We start from the raw sequence: 17,808 nt of genomic DNA on the forward strand, positions 1-17,808 counted from the left end.
ACTGAAACTGTTGTAGGGATGCTCTGATTAAGAGAAGCACAGTGTTCATTGACAGTGGTCAGACAGTGAATTCAATCACAAATGGAGTTCTCAAAGCGCTATAACCTCATCACCCTAATTAAAAGTAAATAAGAATGAATGATCCATTCAGTGTAATTTTACAGTTTGTGTTAATATATACACAAAGACCTGGATGAACTGGTTTAGTTTGGCCTCAGGATCCCAAACCTGGGAGTTGATTTCTTTGCAAAATGTTTTATCTTCAAACCACGGTCTGTTTTCTTTTATTTAGCAGCCATTTACCATTTGATATTTATGTTCTACCAAACACACCTAAAAGGGCACTTTAACAGTTTGAATTTTTCTCTACTTCACACTTTCATTAGTATTATTAACCTCCTGCTGTGATCTGTTAACACATCTTTCAGTGAGCCTAAATTCCTTCATCACGTTTGCCACAAGCAAGCAGTAAGCAGGAATGTAAGGGTGAGAAAATATTCCTGTGAGAGAGGTGCTACTGGGAGATATTCAAATGAGAGCTACTATTCTTTCTTACTGCTGTGATGAGGGCAGAATTAGGAGGATTAGTGGAGGGAGATGTGGGAGAGGGGATAAGACACAGCAGGGAGAAGGTGACTTCAGGTACTTTATGAAAAGAATTTGGATTCTCCAAAGGTTGTTCTGCCCTTATGGAGCCGATTCTACTACAGGAAAGCTGTAGTGGCAAAGAATTAGAGAGAGCAAAGGTTAACAATACTACAAGACAAAGGAGTTTAGTGTGCTTGAAATGAACTAGTTGGTAAGTCATGCCGTCTGACCACGTCTAAAGACAGAAGTGTTCATGGCTGTTCTGAATGGCCATGCTGAAAAGCCAGGCTAAAAGCCTGCTGTGCTCGCCTCCCCCTGGCCGCATCTCACTGCTCCCCTTATCACTCTTGAATTCTCTGTCTTTAGCAGGTCTTTGCAGGCTTGAATTGCATTGAATTGTACAAATGGACACTCCTCAGAGGCTTTCATGGTGCTGAATTGTATCTGTGAAGAATGAAATATAGAGTTTGAGAGAGATATTGAAATTCTGCCGACTGCAACACCTTCACGAACGTGGCCAGCCACTGAATGAAGTGGGAATAATTTGTGCTTTCCATTTCAGAAGCCACAAAAACTGTCACATGCAGCCCCCCCTCAAGTCTAACCTCTAAATGTGGAGGTAGAAGGGATGCTAGTAGATGACACAGCAAGTACTTTGTGTAAAGCATACTGACATATTTAGCATCTGCAGCTACGCTAACGATTAGCCACAGTGTTTTATGCTAAATGCTCGCTGTACAAACTACTTTTTTTCCACCATACCATAATCTTAACATGTTTGCAATGAAAATGCAAACATGCTGATATTTAGTATGCAGTTTTTACAATGTTCACCATCTTGGTTTTGCTTGTTAGCACTAAATTTAAGTACAGCTGAGGCTGAACAGTACTCAACAGTAACTGTTGAGACATTTCAGTCACAAATGGCAAACCTTATGGTGGTACAAGGGGAAAGTGAGAGGATGAACACAGTCATTAGGATTCATCCCCTGTGACCATGAATATCTATACCAAATTATGTGCCAATCTGTCAAGTAGATGTTCAGATATTTAACTGGACAACTGAAAAATTTGATATGCCTTTGGCACCAAATAAAACATTTGGGGTCACCAAAGTTATTGTGATTTATCCTTTGATGACCATGAATGTTTGTACAAAATATAAATGTAATCCATTGAACAGCTGTCAATATTTCACTCTGGACTAACCACCAGCGCTGCTCTTTAATGATAAGAATAATAAGAATAATAAAAATAAAAGCTCCAACAGAATAAGTCTCTATTGCAGAAACACAACCAGTGCTCAAGTTCCATTACTGGGAAAAGCCTTCAAAATGTCCTTTACTTACTGGGGGCTCTGTTTCCATTCTATTTGCATCACCTGTACAATTTGATTACCCATTAAATTCAACATGACTGACTTACAGTCAAACCACTTACTCAGTGTACTGCAGCTACTACTGCGTCCTCAGTTAAACATGGCTCTGAGCTTCATTTTCTCTTGCTAATCTGCCGAGTGCTGACTCTGTGTTTCTATCCCCCCTGCAGGAGTCACCCTCTTTGTGGCACTTTATGACTACGAGGCACGGACAGAAGACGACCTCAGCTTCAGGAAAGGAGAAAGGTTCCAGATTATCAACAGCACGTAAGTCGCTACAGCTGCTTATCAGCCTGCCTGCACTCGGGAGGAATGCAAGCTTCCTATTTTATCACTGTCTTAAAGGGGATGGTGCTGCTGGGAGGAGAGCAGACAGGGCGTTGAATTTCAGCTGAGGTAAAAGTGGCAGCTTGTACATGGAAAAAAGTGTTTTGGTTTCATAATCTGGAGCAGGCTAGAGCTTAAAATAAGTCTGCTTTGCTTCAGTTTGTGGAAGTATAAAGTTCTGAAAAACATTTTTCAGTTGTTAGCACCAACGTGGCGCCCTAACATTTCAACTGAATTCTTTAGATGTAAAAACAGGCTTAAATGCAATCAAAAGAAGGCCAGAATTTGCAGCATCTTTGTACTGGGTACAATATTTAAGAGTGCAGAGCATTTCAAACGAGGTAAAAGTGGTGGCTTGAACATGCAATTTGACAATCAACAGTAAACACAGTTTATTTAAGGTTTACACAGGGTGGAGCCGGGTCTCCAGCCAGCAGTGATGAGTGTGGTGTTCCTTCAAGATTTCCCTCTGAGCTTGGACAGGAAGTACCCTGTTACACCCACAGTGCTGCTGGCTAGCCTTTCTTGCAGTCAGCAGAACTGCAGACGACCTGTGTGTGCGTGCGTGCGTGCGTGCGTGCGTGCGTGCGTGCGTGTGTGCGTGCGTGCGTGTCTGTGTGTGTGTGTGTGTGTGTGTGTGTGTGTGTGTGTGTGTGTGTGTGTGTGTGTGTGTGTGTGTGTGTGTGTGTGTGTGTGTGTGGAAGGAGAGGCGTGATCATTTGCCAACTCTTAAACCATCCTGGCCCCAGCTTGCGGATGGTTTTCATTTTCTTTCTGTCTACATGAGGCCTGCTGGAGTGACCCTCAGCTGCCTCTCTGTTTGGGTTTCTGCAGTGGTGCAGTGACATATGAGGAGGCGGGAGACTGCTGGTCCTCTGCCCTGACCCTGCTCTCCTTTAGGTTTCATGGACAGCAGGTTTGCTGTGACTCCGTTGTTTCATTAAGCTGATTGCCTGTATGTAGCCGTCACTACACGGCTAGCTCTTTGATTTCTGTGCCAATAGGTGAACATGCAGCCAGTGGAATGACACAGTGTCACAAAGCAGCCCTATCATTAGAATGGATTCTGGATAACTACCAAAGGTTTAGTTTCACAATGAAGTCAGTTTTTTTGTTTTTTTGGTTCTTCAAGTGAAACAAAACTGAAAGTATGGGAATGCTATTTCTGTCAATAGTGAGTAACAGTTGCCGCTGACCGCTTTGGGTTCCATTCAGTTTAAAAATCAATTAGCAAGCTTTTGAAACTTCTTGGGATGTATCGTCCTTCACCGTGAACGTCAAGTCTGCGTTATTGTTGATTGATAATACAACACAGGTACAGACTGACATGAAAAATCGTACTGTAGACTTGATGTTTACTGTGATGGATTACACAAATACAGCAGGAGTCTATTTATTTATTTCTGTCCATTAAGGAAACCAATAGATGCCAATGACGCAGCAGCATTCCTGGCAAAATGACAGCCTGTGGAGTAACATAAATATGATTTGGACTAAAGGTTTGAAACTGATATGGTCCTTGAAGATTCTGTTTGCATAAATATGATTAACATGTATTTCCTTTGTGCTCCTCATGTAAGTAACACTGCTGCTGTCTTTTAAATATGAAATTGCTTCAAGTGCAAATTATAGGCTGAACTGTAAACCAATTTCCATGTTATCAATACACCATAATAGCCAGCCATAGTGAATAAAACTGTATCACTTATCAAAGCTACAGTTTGCACAAAAAAATAGTCACTGATGAAAGAAACAAACGTGGAGTGATAACATAATCACACATTGACGATTATTTAGCTATGATTAAGTTACAATATAGATTCAACAATTCATTTCCCAGAAAACATGTAGCATTTAGAGCAGTGTCTGTTCCTTATCATTTCTACCAAAAAACAGAATTCTCTTCATATGAAATTATTAGGAAAATACTATCTTTTTCATGCTTTTGGGGCAATGTGGCAACTTGGAAACATGAGCTCAGTATTTTTACAGCCTTTGTTCTTTATCTAGCCTATATGTAGCTTTAGAGATGAAATCCAGGGCAAAAGAAGCACACAGAATGTCCCCAGTGCAAACCATACCCTTGGATAAGTGTTGCTTCTAATATTAGTCATGGTAGTTAATGCAACACTTGTGCTCGTAGAACGTGCTTTATTGATGCTTTCCTGTACTTTCACACAGAAACACAGCATCTGACGTATGAAATGTTAATGCTTATGCCGTGTAAGCCAGCTGCTGATGAATTATGGAAACTCTCTACTGTACATGGCTGCCTTATCACCCCAGCCTTTGGCCCAGCAAGGTTAGTCTTCCTCCTCACCACACCCAGCGAGCATCCTGTCCGGGCCAGCGTCTTGCACATTCCAGGACACACCTCAGTCCCTGCTGGCGCTCAGCCAGAGCAGGAAGACACCATCATTTGGAGCCTAGGCTCCCTCCTCTTCCTCCCTTCTCTCTCCTCCTCCTCAGCAGGGGCCAGACAGAGGTGTATCTTCACCCCTTCTCCCTCTCTCCTCTCCTCTCCACCTCCCTTCATCCTCCCACGCCTCAAATATGGACTGGGCTTCTTCCAGCCAGCCACACTGACCCCTGCTGGACCAAGGCGGTAAAAGCCTAAAATCCTCATCTGCCCCAGCCATCAGAGCTGGCAGGAAGTGACTGACAGATGCCCGAGCAGGCGGGGCTCACGTGAGGCAGCTCCACAAGAGATCCCAGCGCCGCCGCCGCATCAACTGACAGAAGGCACTGTTGTCCCTTTTTGTTTTGTGATGACATCCTCTAGGAAACAGGCCTCCATCCCTGAATGTTTATAAGGTGCTGCATTCAGCCCAGGCTTTTTATAACCCACCATGTTATTGTGAAGCTTCATCAGACATAATCAGGAAGCAGCTCCTGTTTTTACAGAATGCTACAAGTCTACGCTGTTCGTAAATGAAATTAGTGTTGTTCTCATTCTGCTGAATGCACATGCACAGACACATTGTGGTGCTGTGAATGAGTGCCTGTGCTGTGTGACTCCTCTCAGTCAACACGGTCCTGTGTTTAATTATTCTCTCATCAGCAGTCACCACGGGGAGAGAGGATTTGAATCCATTTGGAGACAGGAGGGAGGTTCTTTGTTTACTCTTGTTGTTGTTTTCTGTCTTTTTGCGGCAGAGCGGAGTTGGTTTAAGGGGTTTTGTTTCTGAAGACAAAAGAGGCAGCGGGACAGACTGGGGCCCACCCCGCCCCGTCTGTTTATGTCTCTCTGGCTCCACACAAACACACATACCGACACATCTTACACCGCACAAACACATCCTCCCGCTCCTGCATACTTTTCTCTCTCAGAAGGCAGATTGCTGAGACTCCATCTTTCCCTCCGTCCTCCCTCCTGAGGGATCCCTCGTGAACAAAGGGAAGCAGGCCTGTTTCTGCCTGGGATGTCGTCCCCAGGCGATCCCCCCTCATGGCTTTATTCAGCATAAATGTAGGACCAACAGCGCCTCTCCTCCCCCTTCCTCCACTCCCTTCTCTCTCTCTGTCTGTGTTTAGCATCCCTCTCACACACACACACAAACACACATACCCACAGACGCTCCCTCCTGGTGTGTAAGGGGTGTGATAGAAACAAGTCACCGGGTGGTACAGTGTGTCACAGGGCCATTGTCAAAGTATGAGCATGGGGGAAGAAAATGTACATGTGAGATTGTGCATTCATGTGAAAGCATTGGTAATTATGGTAAACCACTACTGCTAGCTGTCCCTTAAGGCAGCCAGATATCGATGTGTGTGAAGAAGAGAGTGAGGGATTGAAGGGAGAAGGCGAGGAGAAGAGGGGAAGGGAAATGGTGGAGAAGTAGAGATGAATGAAGGGGAGAGTGTCTGTAGGAGTGTGATAAAACATAAATGCATGTTAGTAACAACCTAGAAAACTCCACGCTCAGCTTGTTTACTGCCTCATTCACTTCTGCTTTTCTTAAAGGATGCTATTACCTATGTTTTTCTACAAATCACATGAAAAGATCAAAACCAATAAATGCTTTAAGATCGCCCCGCCGTGTTTGCGGCTCTCAGCCTCCAGCCCAAAGATGTTTGTGTTTAAAAATGGGTGACAAATGTGTCGTTTTCTTCATAAAATGTGCTTAGCGATCTCCTAAAACAGCTGTAGCAAACAGGAACAATAAGGGCGTGTGGTGCGGGAGAGTAAGTTTCACTTTGTGCATTAAAAAACTTCCATTCAAATTCCAAAAAAGTTGAAATATCACAAGAAAAGTTTTTCCGTCTGGCTGAGGTGGAAAATTAGGTGGATAGATAAATGCAAAATTCAGTGAAATGGAAAACAGATCGTTGCACACATAAAGCATGTGACAGAAATGCCACTGAAGCTTGTGCTCGTTGAAGAGGAGAACAGCAGCAGTCAGAGGAAAACCTCAGATCGCTGTGGAGACTGTAACCTTCCTAAAATGAGAGCACGAAACAAACAGAAATGTCATGTTTCCACCACGTTTTCCACAATGTTTTCATTCTTTTTTAGGTTTAGCTGGAGCTCCTCTAATTATGTCATCTCTTTGTGCCCTCTCCTTCTGCAGTGGTTTAATGACACCATCTCCAGACTGGAAGCGCTGCACCACCAGCCATTTATCTGAATGCACCCAGCTCCAAATATTTTCACATAGCAGCAGTGGCTGCAAGTGAACATGCATTCATTTGCATTTTCGCATTCATTTCCTGCTGATTTTGTGTAAATTTGTGCTAAATTTTAGTGGGAACAAGTCAAATGAAACAGCGCAACAATGTGGCTCACTGATGTGTTTTTAATGGACAGCACGGCGCAGAGGAGTACAGTGTACAGCGTCTCAGGCTTTAGCCACACAGGCAGTTTTTGATTATAGGATCAGTTCATTGTTGGTTTTGGTCTTTTCATGGGATTTGTTGGCAGTGAAAGGAAATCATTAAAGGAAAAGTCCTTAATGAATTGAGAGAGACTCCCAACAGCACAGAGCTCATGGCAGGGCAGTCAGCTGGCCTTAGGTATGGCGAGGGCAACAGTCAGAGTGAAGAGCAAAAGCTGCTCCAGTCACATGCCTCTGAGGCTCCAGCAGACCATGACGCTGCAGTGCATCATGGTCTGCTGAGGGCTTCTGCGGGCGTACAGATCAATCTGTTTGCCTGTTCTAAGATGGATTCCTGCATGTATGATCGTTGAAATCCTGGCCCTGACTCTGAGGGACTGACAGCAAAACCTGCTCTTTAGTGTCAAACCACAGATTTGTAACAAATTAAATGGGAAAGAATTGATAAATAAATGCCATTCATGTTCCAGTGGAGATCTAGAGACTTGGAGAGTCTCTGCAGAGGAGCATTGAAGCTGTCTGGAAGTTCTTAATGGACCAACAGCTTACTGAGACACGTCGTGTTGCTTTTAACTTTCATTTATCACTAATGTGACCTTTGTGGCTGTGCTGGAGAAATCTCTAGGTGGCATCATACTTTTTTATTTTGATCAGAAGGAAAATAAACAGCAAACATATCAGGTCGTGCCATTTTAGTGGTCGCCCCATGCTGGAATTCACAAAGAAGCTAAACTTAAATTTATTTAAAGGTCTGTCTAATGTCAATATTGTGGCACATTCTGAATGAATTTCCATTTTAAAGTTGCAGAGGTTTCGCTTCTCATGCTAATGGTTATGATGCAACTCAAACAGACCAAGTGCCTCAAATGAATGTGGCCAAATACATAAACTGAATCTTGGCTTTTAAGATGCAGTGATGGGAGGAAGAGGGGGGTGTGACGGACTTCTTGAACCCAAAGTGCGTCAGGATGTGGGAATATGAAAGGGAGAAAAGATTAAATATGAGACGTGTTAGGTAGGGAGGAGGATGGAAGATGAGTAGCTGAGTGAGTGGACAGATGAAAGAGTTGGAGGCGCAGTGAGGGATGGATGAGCCCAAAGAGACGCAGAGGACATCAGAGGGAGACACTAATGGCTGTGTGGGCATCCAGGCTGAGAGGTCTTTAAGGAGTCTCTCCTCCCTTCTCCTCCTCTGCCCTTCTGTGCTTTCTAGACATTTAGCAGACCCCCTTTAACACAGCCAAACTTCAACTCGTGTGTCACTAACGTCACACTTCAGCGACTGAGTAGAGAGGCTGAAACAAGAGTGCCAGGAATGCAGGAAAAGACAAACAGTTCAGCTCTATTTATCTTAAAAAACAGTTTCACTTTTTGTGAAACATCGCGTTTGCGTGTTAAATGCTGAGCTGGTGTCAGGATGTGGTTAGCTTAGCTTAGAAGACTGTGAAGACTGGACGGAGGGGGGACAGCTGGCCTCTGGCCAACGCTACAACAGCCAGGAGAAGTCAGCTAAACAGAAGAGCGTGTACTTGTAGGGGTGCTGCATGTTGTAGCTCATGTGTTTCTTGTTGAAGTACGACCAAGCTGTTAGCTAAGGAACAGTTCCAGCACGTAACTCTGCCTCTGAAACCACAGTTTGTTCTCCTCACAGGTTAAACCAACAAGATTCAACGGTGGGACAGTTTGGTGAACTTAAGCTTTCATGGTGTTAGGTTTTCACTTCGGACAGTCAGGCTAGCTGTTTACACGTAGCTACGGTAACCACGTCCTGAGTGCAGCTCTGCAGTTACCGCACAGACATGAGGTTGATTTTAATCCTCTCACCTTCCTTCTCTCAGAAAGAACAACCATAAATATTCAAACTGTGGACTTTTTGACTATTGTTTAGTTTAATAAAATGTAGAGAGTTCAAATTATTGGAGATTTGTCTTGACTGGTTCTTGATTTCTGTCAACTCACACAGTGTGTACAATGCCATTGTACCTTTTCAATGTCATTGGCTGCAGGGTTCAGAGCATGTCAGCTGATATGAAATAAAGTGTGTTAATGTCTCTCTCTCTCTCTCTCTCTCTCTCTCTCTCTCTCTCTCTCTCTCTCTCTCTCTCTCTCTCTCTCTCTCTCTCTCTCTCTCTCTCTCTCTCTCTCTCTCTCTCTCTCTCTCTCTCTCTCTCTCTCTCTCTCTCTCCTCCAGTGAGGGGGACTGGTGGGATGCTCGCTCGCTCACCACTGGTGGTAGCGGCTACATTCCCAGTAATTACGTGGCTCCAGTGGACTCCATCCAGGCTGAGGAGTAAGTAGTGTGTGTGTGTGTGTGTGTGTGTGTGTGTGTGTGTGTGTGTGTGTGTGTGTGTGTGTGTGTGTGTGTGTGTGTGTGTGTGTGTGTGTGAATACTCCTCAGAGACCCAGTGACTTTCATGTAGAACGTGCTCTGAAGTAGCTCTAGATTAGTGGACATGAGGCTGCAGACTGACAGCCACACATGCAGATTTAACCTTCTGAGGAACAAAATTCAGCAGATAAAGGTCATCGTCATCCCCTAGTTTCTACTTTCTGAGCATGTTTCTACTGGCCTGATAAAATGACATTTATGTGACACTATAAAGAGATGGATTTAGAATTTGAAATGCCAGCCAGACTCTGAGTGAGAGGTAAACATATCCAAGTTGGTGTGGGATTTTTTTCACTTTACTCTTCATTGAGTGGATCCATTTTTAGCTTCAACATGTACACACTCTACCATTGAGACATATGAAGAAAGGGAAAGAATGAGAAAACACAAGTACTTTAATCATCAGTCTGTGTGTGTAGCATCTACTGCTGCCACAGACCTGAACCGCTCACCCCCCCCTCCACCCCCACCTGCCGTTTCAGTCAGAATAAGGTTTCTGAGTAAAGATTCGCTCAGTTCACTGTGGTGTAGAATCTCATTATGAGCCGACTGGAGCATGCTGCGATTAAAAGCAGAGTGGGTGCAGCTCTGGCTATCAGCACAGATCTACATCTGTGAAACACGTACTTTGGTGTCATACCGCTCACATTTCCTCTGTCTCTTTTCCTCCTCTCAGTGTCGTCTCAGTCCATTTGAGAACCACTTTGAAAAGTTAGCTTTTTAAATATGTTAACCTCTACCTTTTTCTTCCTGATGACCACTCTTTTTGGTTTGGTTTCAGGAGAAACATATCTGCTGGCACAGCAGTGACAGCAGATACCATACCATTATGTCATGCATATTGTGCGTACATGTATCTCTTGCCAAATGGAGAAATTTTGGCCTAACAGGGTCACTACTGGGAAATGTGAGGAGGTCAGTATTATGATTCATCTCCAGGGCACCAACAATTCATTTTCAGAAATAGTGGCCACAGTCAAAACTGCAGGCAACATGTCACCATGTACACATGACACAAGACTCTTTCCCACAGTGAAGCCTTAAAGACAGGTGTGTAGGGTCAAACACTGTCCACCACAATAGCTACAAAGGATTTTCTGTTCTTTTCAAAATGACCTTGAGAACACGTTGACGGACAATGGAAGTGGAAGTGAGAACAGGGGCTGCACGGTGGCGCAGCAGGTAGTGCGCGTGCCTCGCAGCAAGAAGGTTGCCAGTTCGATCCCCGGGTCAGGCGGGACCTTTCTGTGTGAAGTTTGCATGTTCTTCCCGTGCATGTGTGGGTTCTCTCCGGGTACTCCGGCTTCCTCCCACAGACCAAAAACATGCTCATTAGGTTAATTGATGACTCTAAATTGTCCGTAGGTGTGAGTGTGAGTGTGAATGTTTGTTTGTCCTTGCATGTGGCCCTGCAATCGGCTGGCGACCGGCTCAGGGTGTACCCCGCCTCCCGCCCATTGTAGCTGGGATAGGCCCCCGCAACCCCAAAAGGGATAGGCGGTATAGATAATCGATGGATGATGAGAACAAAACTGAGAATGGGGTGCGAGCAAACGGTGACTTCCTGCTAGGGATGCACCGATCCACTTTTTCCACTTCCGATACCGATATCTAAGGTTTACTAATTAGCTGATACCGATCAGATTTGACTTAAACATTTCTTTCCTGTTTTTTTTTTTTTTTAAATGAACACATATAAGGTATTTATTTTATTATTTTATTTTTATTTATCTAATAACTATGCACCAGTACAACAATATTAAACCAATAGCTTCTCTAGCTTGGTCAAACAACATGTAAAAAAATATAAGAAGTGTAACTGGATCTGTCTCGGCATCACTCACAGCGCTGTGATAGCAGTCCCTCGTTGACAACCAGCTGCATTGTGTATGCAACGCAGCCTAAACTACGCACTCTCATGCTGTCCATCGCCTTTCACATGTTGATGGCGTTGTCCCTCAGAATCACGTGGACTTAACTCAACGTACATCAAACATTTCCTTCAGGGTAGCTGCGATCGCTGCGAACTTAAAAGTGACACGGGACATCCTCTCTCTACATCATACCGCCAACTTTTTGTTTATTCAGTTCAATGAAGTCAGCGTGCTCCCTGGCATGAAATCTTTGTAGGTGCTTGATTAAGCTGCTCGTGTTATAACTTGCCGTTTTACCAAAGCCCCTCGTAACATTTCGAGTTTGTAGGCTGAGATAGTTTGAAAAAGTTCCAGACAGCCGATCCTTTCGCTCGCTCTATTTTAAAACAATGCGGTCCACAATCTGTGCATTTCAGCACGCGTGTTGCTTGCACATCACGCCCCTCACAGCGCCTATAGCATAGCGTAGATCGGCACCTATGTATCAGGTTGATTGTCACCGATATCAATATCGGATCGGTGCATCCCTACTTCCTGCAGTGTTTCAGTGTCTTCTTTAACCCTGCTCTTTGACTTAACCTGTTTTCTCATGTATCTGCAGCTGGTACTTTGGTAAACTGGGCCGTAAGGATGCAGAGAGGCAGCTGCTGTCCACTGGCAACCCTCGAGGAACCTATCTCATCCGGGAGAGTGAAACCACTAAGGGTAAAACCACACACTATCAACCCGTGTTACTCTGAGAGAGTGTGTGTGTGTGTGTGTGTGTGTGTGTGTGTGTGTGTGTGTGTGTGTGTGTGTGTGTGTGTGTGTGTGTGTGTGTGTGTGTGTGTGTTATGCCATAAGAGATTCACTGCCTCTGGGGAAAAAAACATTCACATCAGCCTGAGAGTTTAATTACGAGTGGAACCTGTAGAATCTCTCTGATATTTCCCGTGTGGCCTTTGTGAGCTCCAGCAGTGTGTAGAGCCTCAACGCTCATTGCGTGATAATTGTTTCAGTTGCAGAATGTTTTCAGATGTCAGGTACTTGAAGTGAGTGCTGGATGCGTGGTTGTTATTCTTTAGCTTGTTTACTGACTGTTTAGTCAGATGTTTCCTGATTCAAATCATTCTGTTGCCAGTTTTATGGAGACAAGTTCTTGATGTTCAGTGACTCATCCCCTGACCTGTGTCCCCCAGGTGCCTTCTCCCTGTCCATACGGGACTGGGACGATGTGAAAGGCGACCATGTCAAGCATTATAAGATCCGCAAGCTGGACAGCGGTGGCTACTACATCACCACCAGGGCTCAGTTTGACACACTGCAGCAGCTGGTTCAGCACTACTCAGGTAGAAACACTGCAACGACATTAGACTGCTTTTGTATGTGTTGATTTTATGATTTCAGACCAAACAATACAACATAACACAATACTATACCGTCGTTTTAGGATTTTCATTTTAGAATTCATTCTGGGTAATTTTAAGATGCATTCTGCTTCACTTCAGGACATATCCTCATTATTTTTTGGACATATTCTGGTTCATTTTAGGATTTTCTCTAGTGAATTACACAACCTACCTACCTCCCTCCCTCCAGAGCATTAGGACATATTGCGGCTGCTTTTTGGATTTATTCTGGGTCATTTTAGGACATATTGAAGTTAATGTATTCTTTTTCATGTCAGGACGTGTCCTCTTCACTTTAGGAAACATTCTGGTTCATTTTAGAGTGTATTCTGGACAGAAGCAGAGGAAAACAAAGTCAATACAGATATTAAGACCATGTATTAGGCTTGTGCTGATTGGCAATCGGATCCTATATCGATGGCTGGCCATTATTAAGGCAATTCTGACTAATTTACTATCAGTGCGAAGATGTTAAGAAATACTCTGCACACCTACTGTGCATTTAGAGATGTTTCTGGTACAGCAGCATGTCCACCTGCTGAGCCCCATTAATCAGTGCGAGTGATAAGTGAATTTTAAATCCTTAATTACAGTATGTAAGCCAGACTTAAAGCTGTATTAGCAAGCTTGACATTTGAGCAGTCTTGAACATCTGAAGGACTTCATTACCCAGAAATTAAGTGACATCATATTACAGCATCAATCTTGACCATACCCAGCATCTGGAATTGGTTTAATTAGCTGCATCAGTGATGCAAAGCCTCAAAACATGTGATTTATATTTAAGATTTACACAAAGTTATTGCCTTGTGCAGCTTAAGACCTACAGGACTGAAAGAACATGAGATGTACTGGAAATTAGCTTGATAACCACAAAGGCTGCCCCTCGGTGGTCTGGTTATAATATGGCTCAGGCTAAATATATATGAAGGATCGCACGGCTCACTCTCCATTAATAAGGCAAACAGACAGATGTTGCCGTAGAGAGATTTGTTATGTTGGAGGCAGAGTGTTGACACCGTGGACCGATATGCACAAGCCAATATAGCACCGTCAGTCTTCTCCTCTGTCCAGTGTCCATTTCCTTGGATTGATCCAGAATGCATTAAGCAGACACTGTTACACTATAATTGCATCTGGTCTGCCAGCACATTTTCACATACAGGAAAAAAAAGCAGCACTTAACCATGAGGCACAAATGGAAAGAAATGGAACGCTGCTGTGTGTTAAATCAGTTGCATTTGCTGTCTCACATGTGCTCTTATGTATTTTTATTAGGATTTACATTCTTTTCAAATGCAGCACCACTGAGCAGTGAACGAGACACACGATGTCGTAGCTGGAGTAGAAAGGCACTTTGTTAGCACTCCTCCTGAGAAAAGAGAGATACAGTTGGCATCACTGTGAGCCCATGTGTGTTTATGCTCGCTCGTCTGGGCCGTGAGTGCCGCTGACACATTATTTGAAAATCACATTTACAGGATGAGACAGCAATTATTGTTTCGCTCATCTCTCCATCTCTTTCTGGAGTTTGTCCTCATTTGTTTGTTGCTCTTACTCTGTGTAATGATGATGATGCATATCTGAGTCTGTGTTCTCATTCTTCCATTTGTTTTGTCGCTCTGATCCTCTGTCTCCTCCCACTGAGAAAATGATATTTTTCTGTCATGCTCTAATTGGCACATTGACATATCGATGATTAAGCCCTAAAATCAACACCATGGATTTTCTGTAGTGTCCTCAACATTTTATCACCACTCTTGATGACGTGTGGCGCCGACGACACGTCTTTGCAGATAACCTTGACTCCTTTCAGGGCTTGTGCTTTTATTGCTTTCTGCTTGCCTCTTTTTTTCGTGTCTTTAAAGAGCTTAAGAGGATATCTGGCATCATTTACTGCGGCTATTCCTCAGATGCAACTGAGAGGACAATAAAGGAACAACATATGTGGCCTTCTGCGAGGCTGCACATCTGAATACTGATCATATTTGTGATCGTACTTAAAAAATGAAACAAAACATAAAGATATGAGATGAACTAATATCCTACATTTGCTACTTGTGGCCACAGAAGCCACTGTTCCGCAGAAGTTGCATCATGGCGCTTTAAAGCCACTACAGATTAAGTGTATATGTGATTTTTCCACCTTTCAAATGATGCTGATAGCAGGAGCTTTCTCTGCAGGCACGTGAGGTGATCTTGGTGAAACCTGGCGCAGTCTGTGTGTCGCTTTCATTCATTGCTCTCGTGTTGGATCAGTGCCTTTGCGATGCTCAAAGTTAGAAATGGAAACTGCTCAGGTTCGGTTCTTCATTTCAGAGCCATGTAGTGGCTTTGATTCACAGATAAAATGTCTTTCATGAGCAAACCAAAACTGAGCGAGTAGAGTTCAGCGCTGTGACTGTACCAGCAACACAGAAATCAACACTGACACATTCTTCCTTTAAAGTATAATAGGCTTTTCATGTGGGATTAATGGATTGACCTTACGCTAATCAAAGCACAAAATGCATCATTTGAGGCTGCCACACCTTTCTGAGAAACACTGACTGTTTTGTTATGTGTAGATATGGTCCACATATTGACAGGTTTTATGACAGCCAGCAGAGTGAACATACAGCTGTATTGATGTCTGAGTGGAGCAGCTGAGGCAGCAGGCAGGCGGCCCAGATGGGCTTTGATGGCTGAGTTGCAGGTTGAACACTCCCATGGGTGAGATGCAGGCCTTTATCTCATCTTTACTGCCCCGTGCAAACAACCTGGGGCCTTATCACTGGCAGCGAGGGGGAAGAGGGGTCACTTTGTCCCTGCAGTATTACTAGATATCACCATGGAAGTACCAACGGAAACTATTCCCTAATCCACTGGTTTAATCAATCATGGGCAAACATGAGAGCTTCCTCCAGAGTAAAAGGAAGAGATGTTTGATTTCTTGACACAGATGACGCCGTCATCAGCTACAGTGACAGCCAATAGAGAGGATCGAAATGGAAGCAGCTGGAGTACCACTCTGTTGCCTAAACAAGCATGGTTGTTAATGCTTCTCGTGGTGCTTAAAGTCCCTCTGTTCCATCTTTGCTTAACCACAACTGTAGATGCGCATTTCCCAGATGACTAGAGGGACCGATGGCCGGAGCTATCTCTTTACATAAATTACCGCCATTATCGTAAAGTCGTAGCTGCCATTAGCCAAAGTGAGCCGTAACGTAGAACCTATACTTTCTGCTTTGGTACTCCAGCTTCTGTGCAGCATGAAATGCTTTTTACTGTGTATTCAATCAACAAGATGAGGCCACAACAAAAATAATTAAAAATGTGCAGTGCTGAAAATCATGCCCAAGACAACATTTCATTTTTAACCTATCACTAAAACATAAGTGCAAAGTTACACCTAGCTATATTAGTTTATTTAAGTGGCCTGCAACAAATAGTGCCCAGCCTGTCAGGCATTACAGCCCCAGCTTGTAATGCCATCTTGCCATTAAAGATTGAAGAAGAAGATTAGTAGATTCCAAGACCAAGCCTGATGACATCATCAGAGATGTACATGAACTGGCAGCACTCTGGTTAATTAGATGATCAGCAAGGATCATGGAGAGCATATTAGACTGATTACGACTGGATCCCCTGACCTGGAAGCAGCCTGTGTGCCACCCAGGAAGGATTTCATGTTTACTCTGCTCTTTGTCGTCCTGTTTCAAGTCACGTTGCTTTGAGGCTTTTCTCTCTCCTGCAGAAGGCTCTGCTAACTGTCTGTGCATCTCTCTCTATGCTCTTATTTGTGCATCGCTGTGTGGCGTCTGTAGACCGAGCTGCCGGGCTCTGCTGTCGCTTGGTGGTTCCCTGCCACAAAGGGATGCCCCGCCTCGCCGACCTGTCCGTCAAAACCAAAGATGTGTGGGAGATCCCGCGGGAGTCACTGCAGCTCATCAAGCGTCTTGGGAACGGGCAGTTTGGGGAGGTCTGGATGGGTACGGATCCAGTCGCCTTGAGAAAAAGAGGCCACATGGAAGGGCCACGCTGAGCCAGCAGAAACACCAGGCTGACACCAAAACACCAGCAAGTAATCTGGCCTTGGAGGGGAGGAGATCAAATGACAAAATGGGCCAGGAAATTTTGATAATTCTCAGTTTGGGGCTTTTGCCAGGGAAATACTTCTATTTCTGAGTGCTCCCTCCCAAAATCAGGTGGAAAAACAGCCAATGTGTCAGGAAACTGCTCTCACAGTCTAAAGATGGCTCCCTTCCATGTCCCTCACTGCATGTTCCCCTCCGCGGTAGTTAACCCTGTGTGCCTTGCCTTCCCTCCCCCTGTAGAGAGTGCGGATGGTTTGTGCTTTAATTTAACGGGCGTGTGTGTGAACTACATTCCTGACACTGTGGGCTTGAGTCATGATGCCTGGGAGATCAGCAGAGAAGCACTTGAATTGGAACTAAAGCTGGGGACAGGATGTTTTGCTGATGTGTTTTACGGTAAGGACCCCCCCCCCCCCCCCCCCCTTCCAATATCTGCTTTGATATAATTTAATTGACTACACTCTAAAGTACTGGACTCCAAAATGGTCAATATTCAATCAGTGTTTAATTGCACTGGGCATTGGGGATTTTGCCTGCTGCAGTTTAGTTTTGTAAATGATGTATCCTTTGACTTGAAATGTCTATTTTTTAGCCTTTAGTTCAATGACATTACAAGCTAGTACCTGCTTCTCATCCACAGTTTAAGCATGAACATCTATCTTGTCCTGGAGCTTGGCTTGCTAAAAGAGCTAGCAAGCCATTATCCAGTGGCAAAAGGTGTGGTGCTAACATCAGTGTGCAGGCTACATAGCTAATTAGCCAGTCAGGGGATGTGCTTGGACATAATAAAACAAAATGTCAGCATTTGTCAGTTTAGATGTAAGTGGTGTGGTCTTTATTCTTCAGCATGACTGCTACTAGAATTGTCATTAGCTAGCAAACCAAAGTTAGCAGGGCGAGTTTGTTAACACTGTGTCTGTGTTCCTGTCAATAAAACATATACACTGGTCCAC

At 44.1% G+C, this 17,808-nt stretch overlaps 1 protein-coding gene across 3 annotated transcripts in view; it reads left to right on the forward strand.

Moving 5' to 3' along the window:
• Positions 1-17,808, forward strand: part of fynb (FYN proto-oncogene, Src family tyrosine kinase b) — a 75,175-nt gene that overhangs the window by 47,746 nt on the left and 9,621 nt on the right. The window contains exons 4-9 of one of the 3 annotated variants that reach the window (XM_070986849.1): positions 2,137-2,233; positions 9,320-9,418; positions 11,993-12,096; positions 12,570-12,719; positions 16,586-16,750; positions 17,096-17,251. In XM_070986849.1, coding sequence (XP_070842950.1) covers positions 2,137-2,233; positions 9,320-9,418; positions 11,993-12,096; positions 12,570-12,719; positions 16,586-16,750; positions 17,096-17,251 — 771 coding nt within the window. The remainder of the gene's footprint in view (positions 1-2,136; positions 2,234-9,319; positions 9,419-11,992; positions 12,097-12,569; positions 12,720-16,585; positions 16,751-17,095; positions 17,252-17,808) is intronic. The other 2 variants (XM_070986847.1, XM_070986848.1) reach the window with 2 other exon arrangements.

The sequence above is a fragment of the Chaetodon trifascialis genome, chromosome 19 (genome assembly GCF_039877785.1).
Source record: "Chaetodon trifascialis isolate fChaTrf1 chromosome 19, fChaTrf1.hap1, whole genome shotgun sequence".
Lineage (NCBI taxonomy): Eukaryota > Metazoa > Chordata > Actinopteri > Chaetodontiformes > Chaetodontidae > Chaetodon > Chaetodon trifascialis.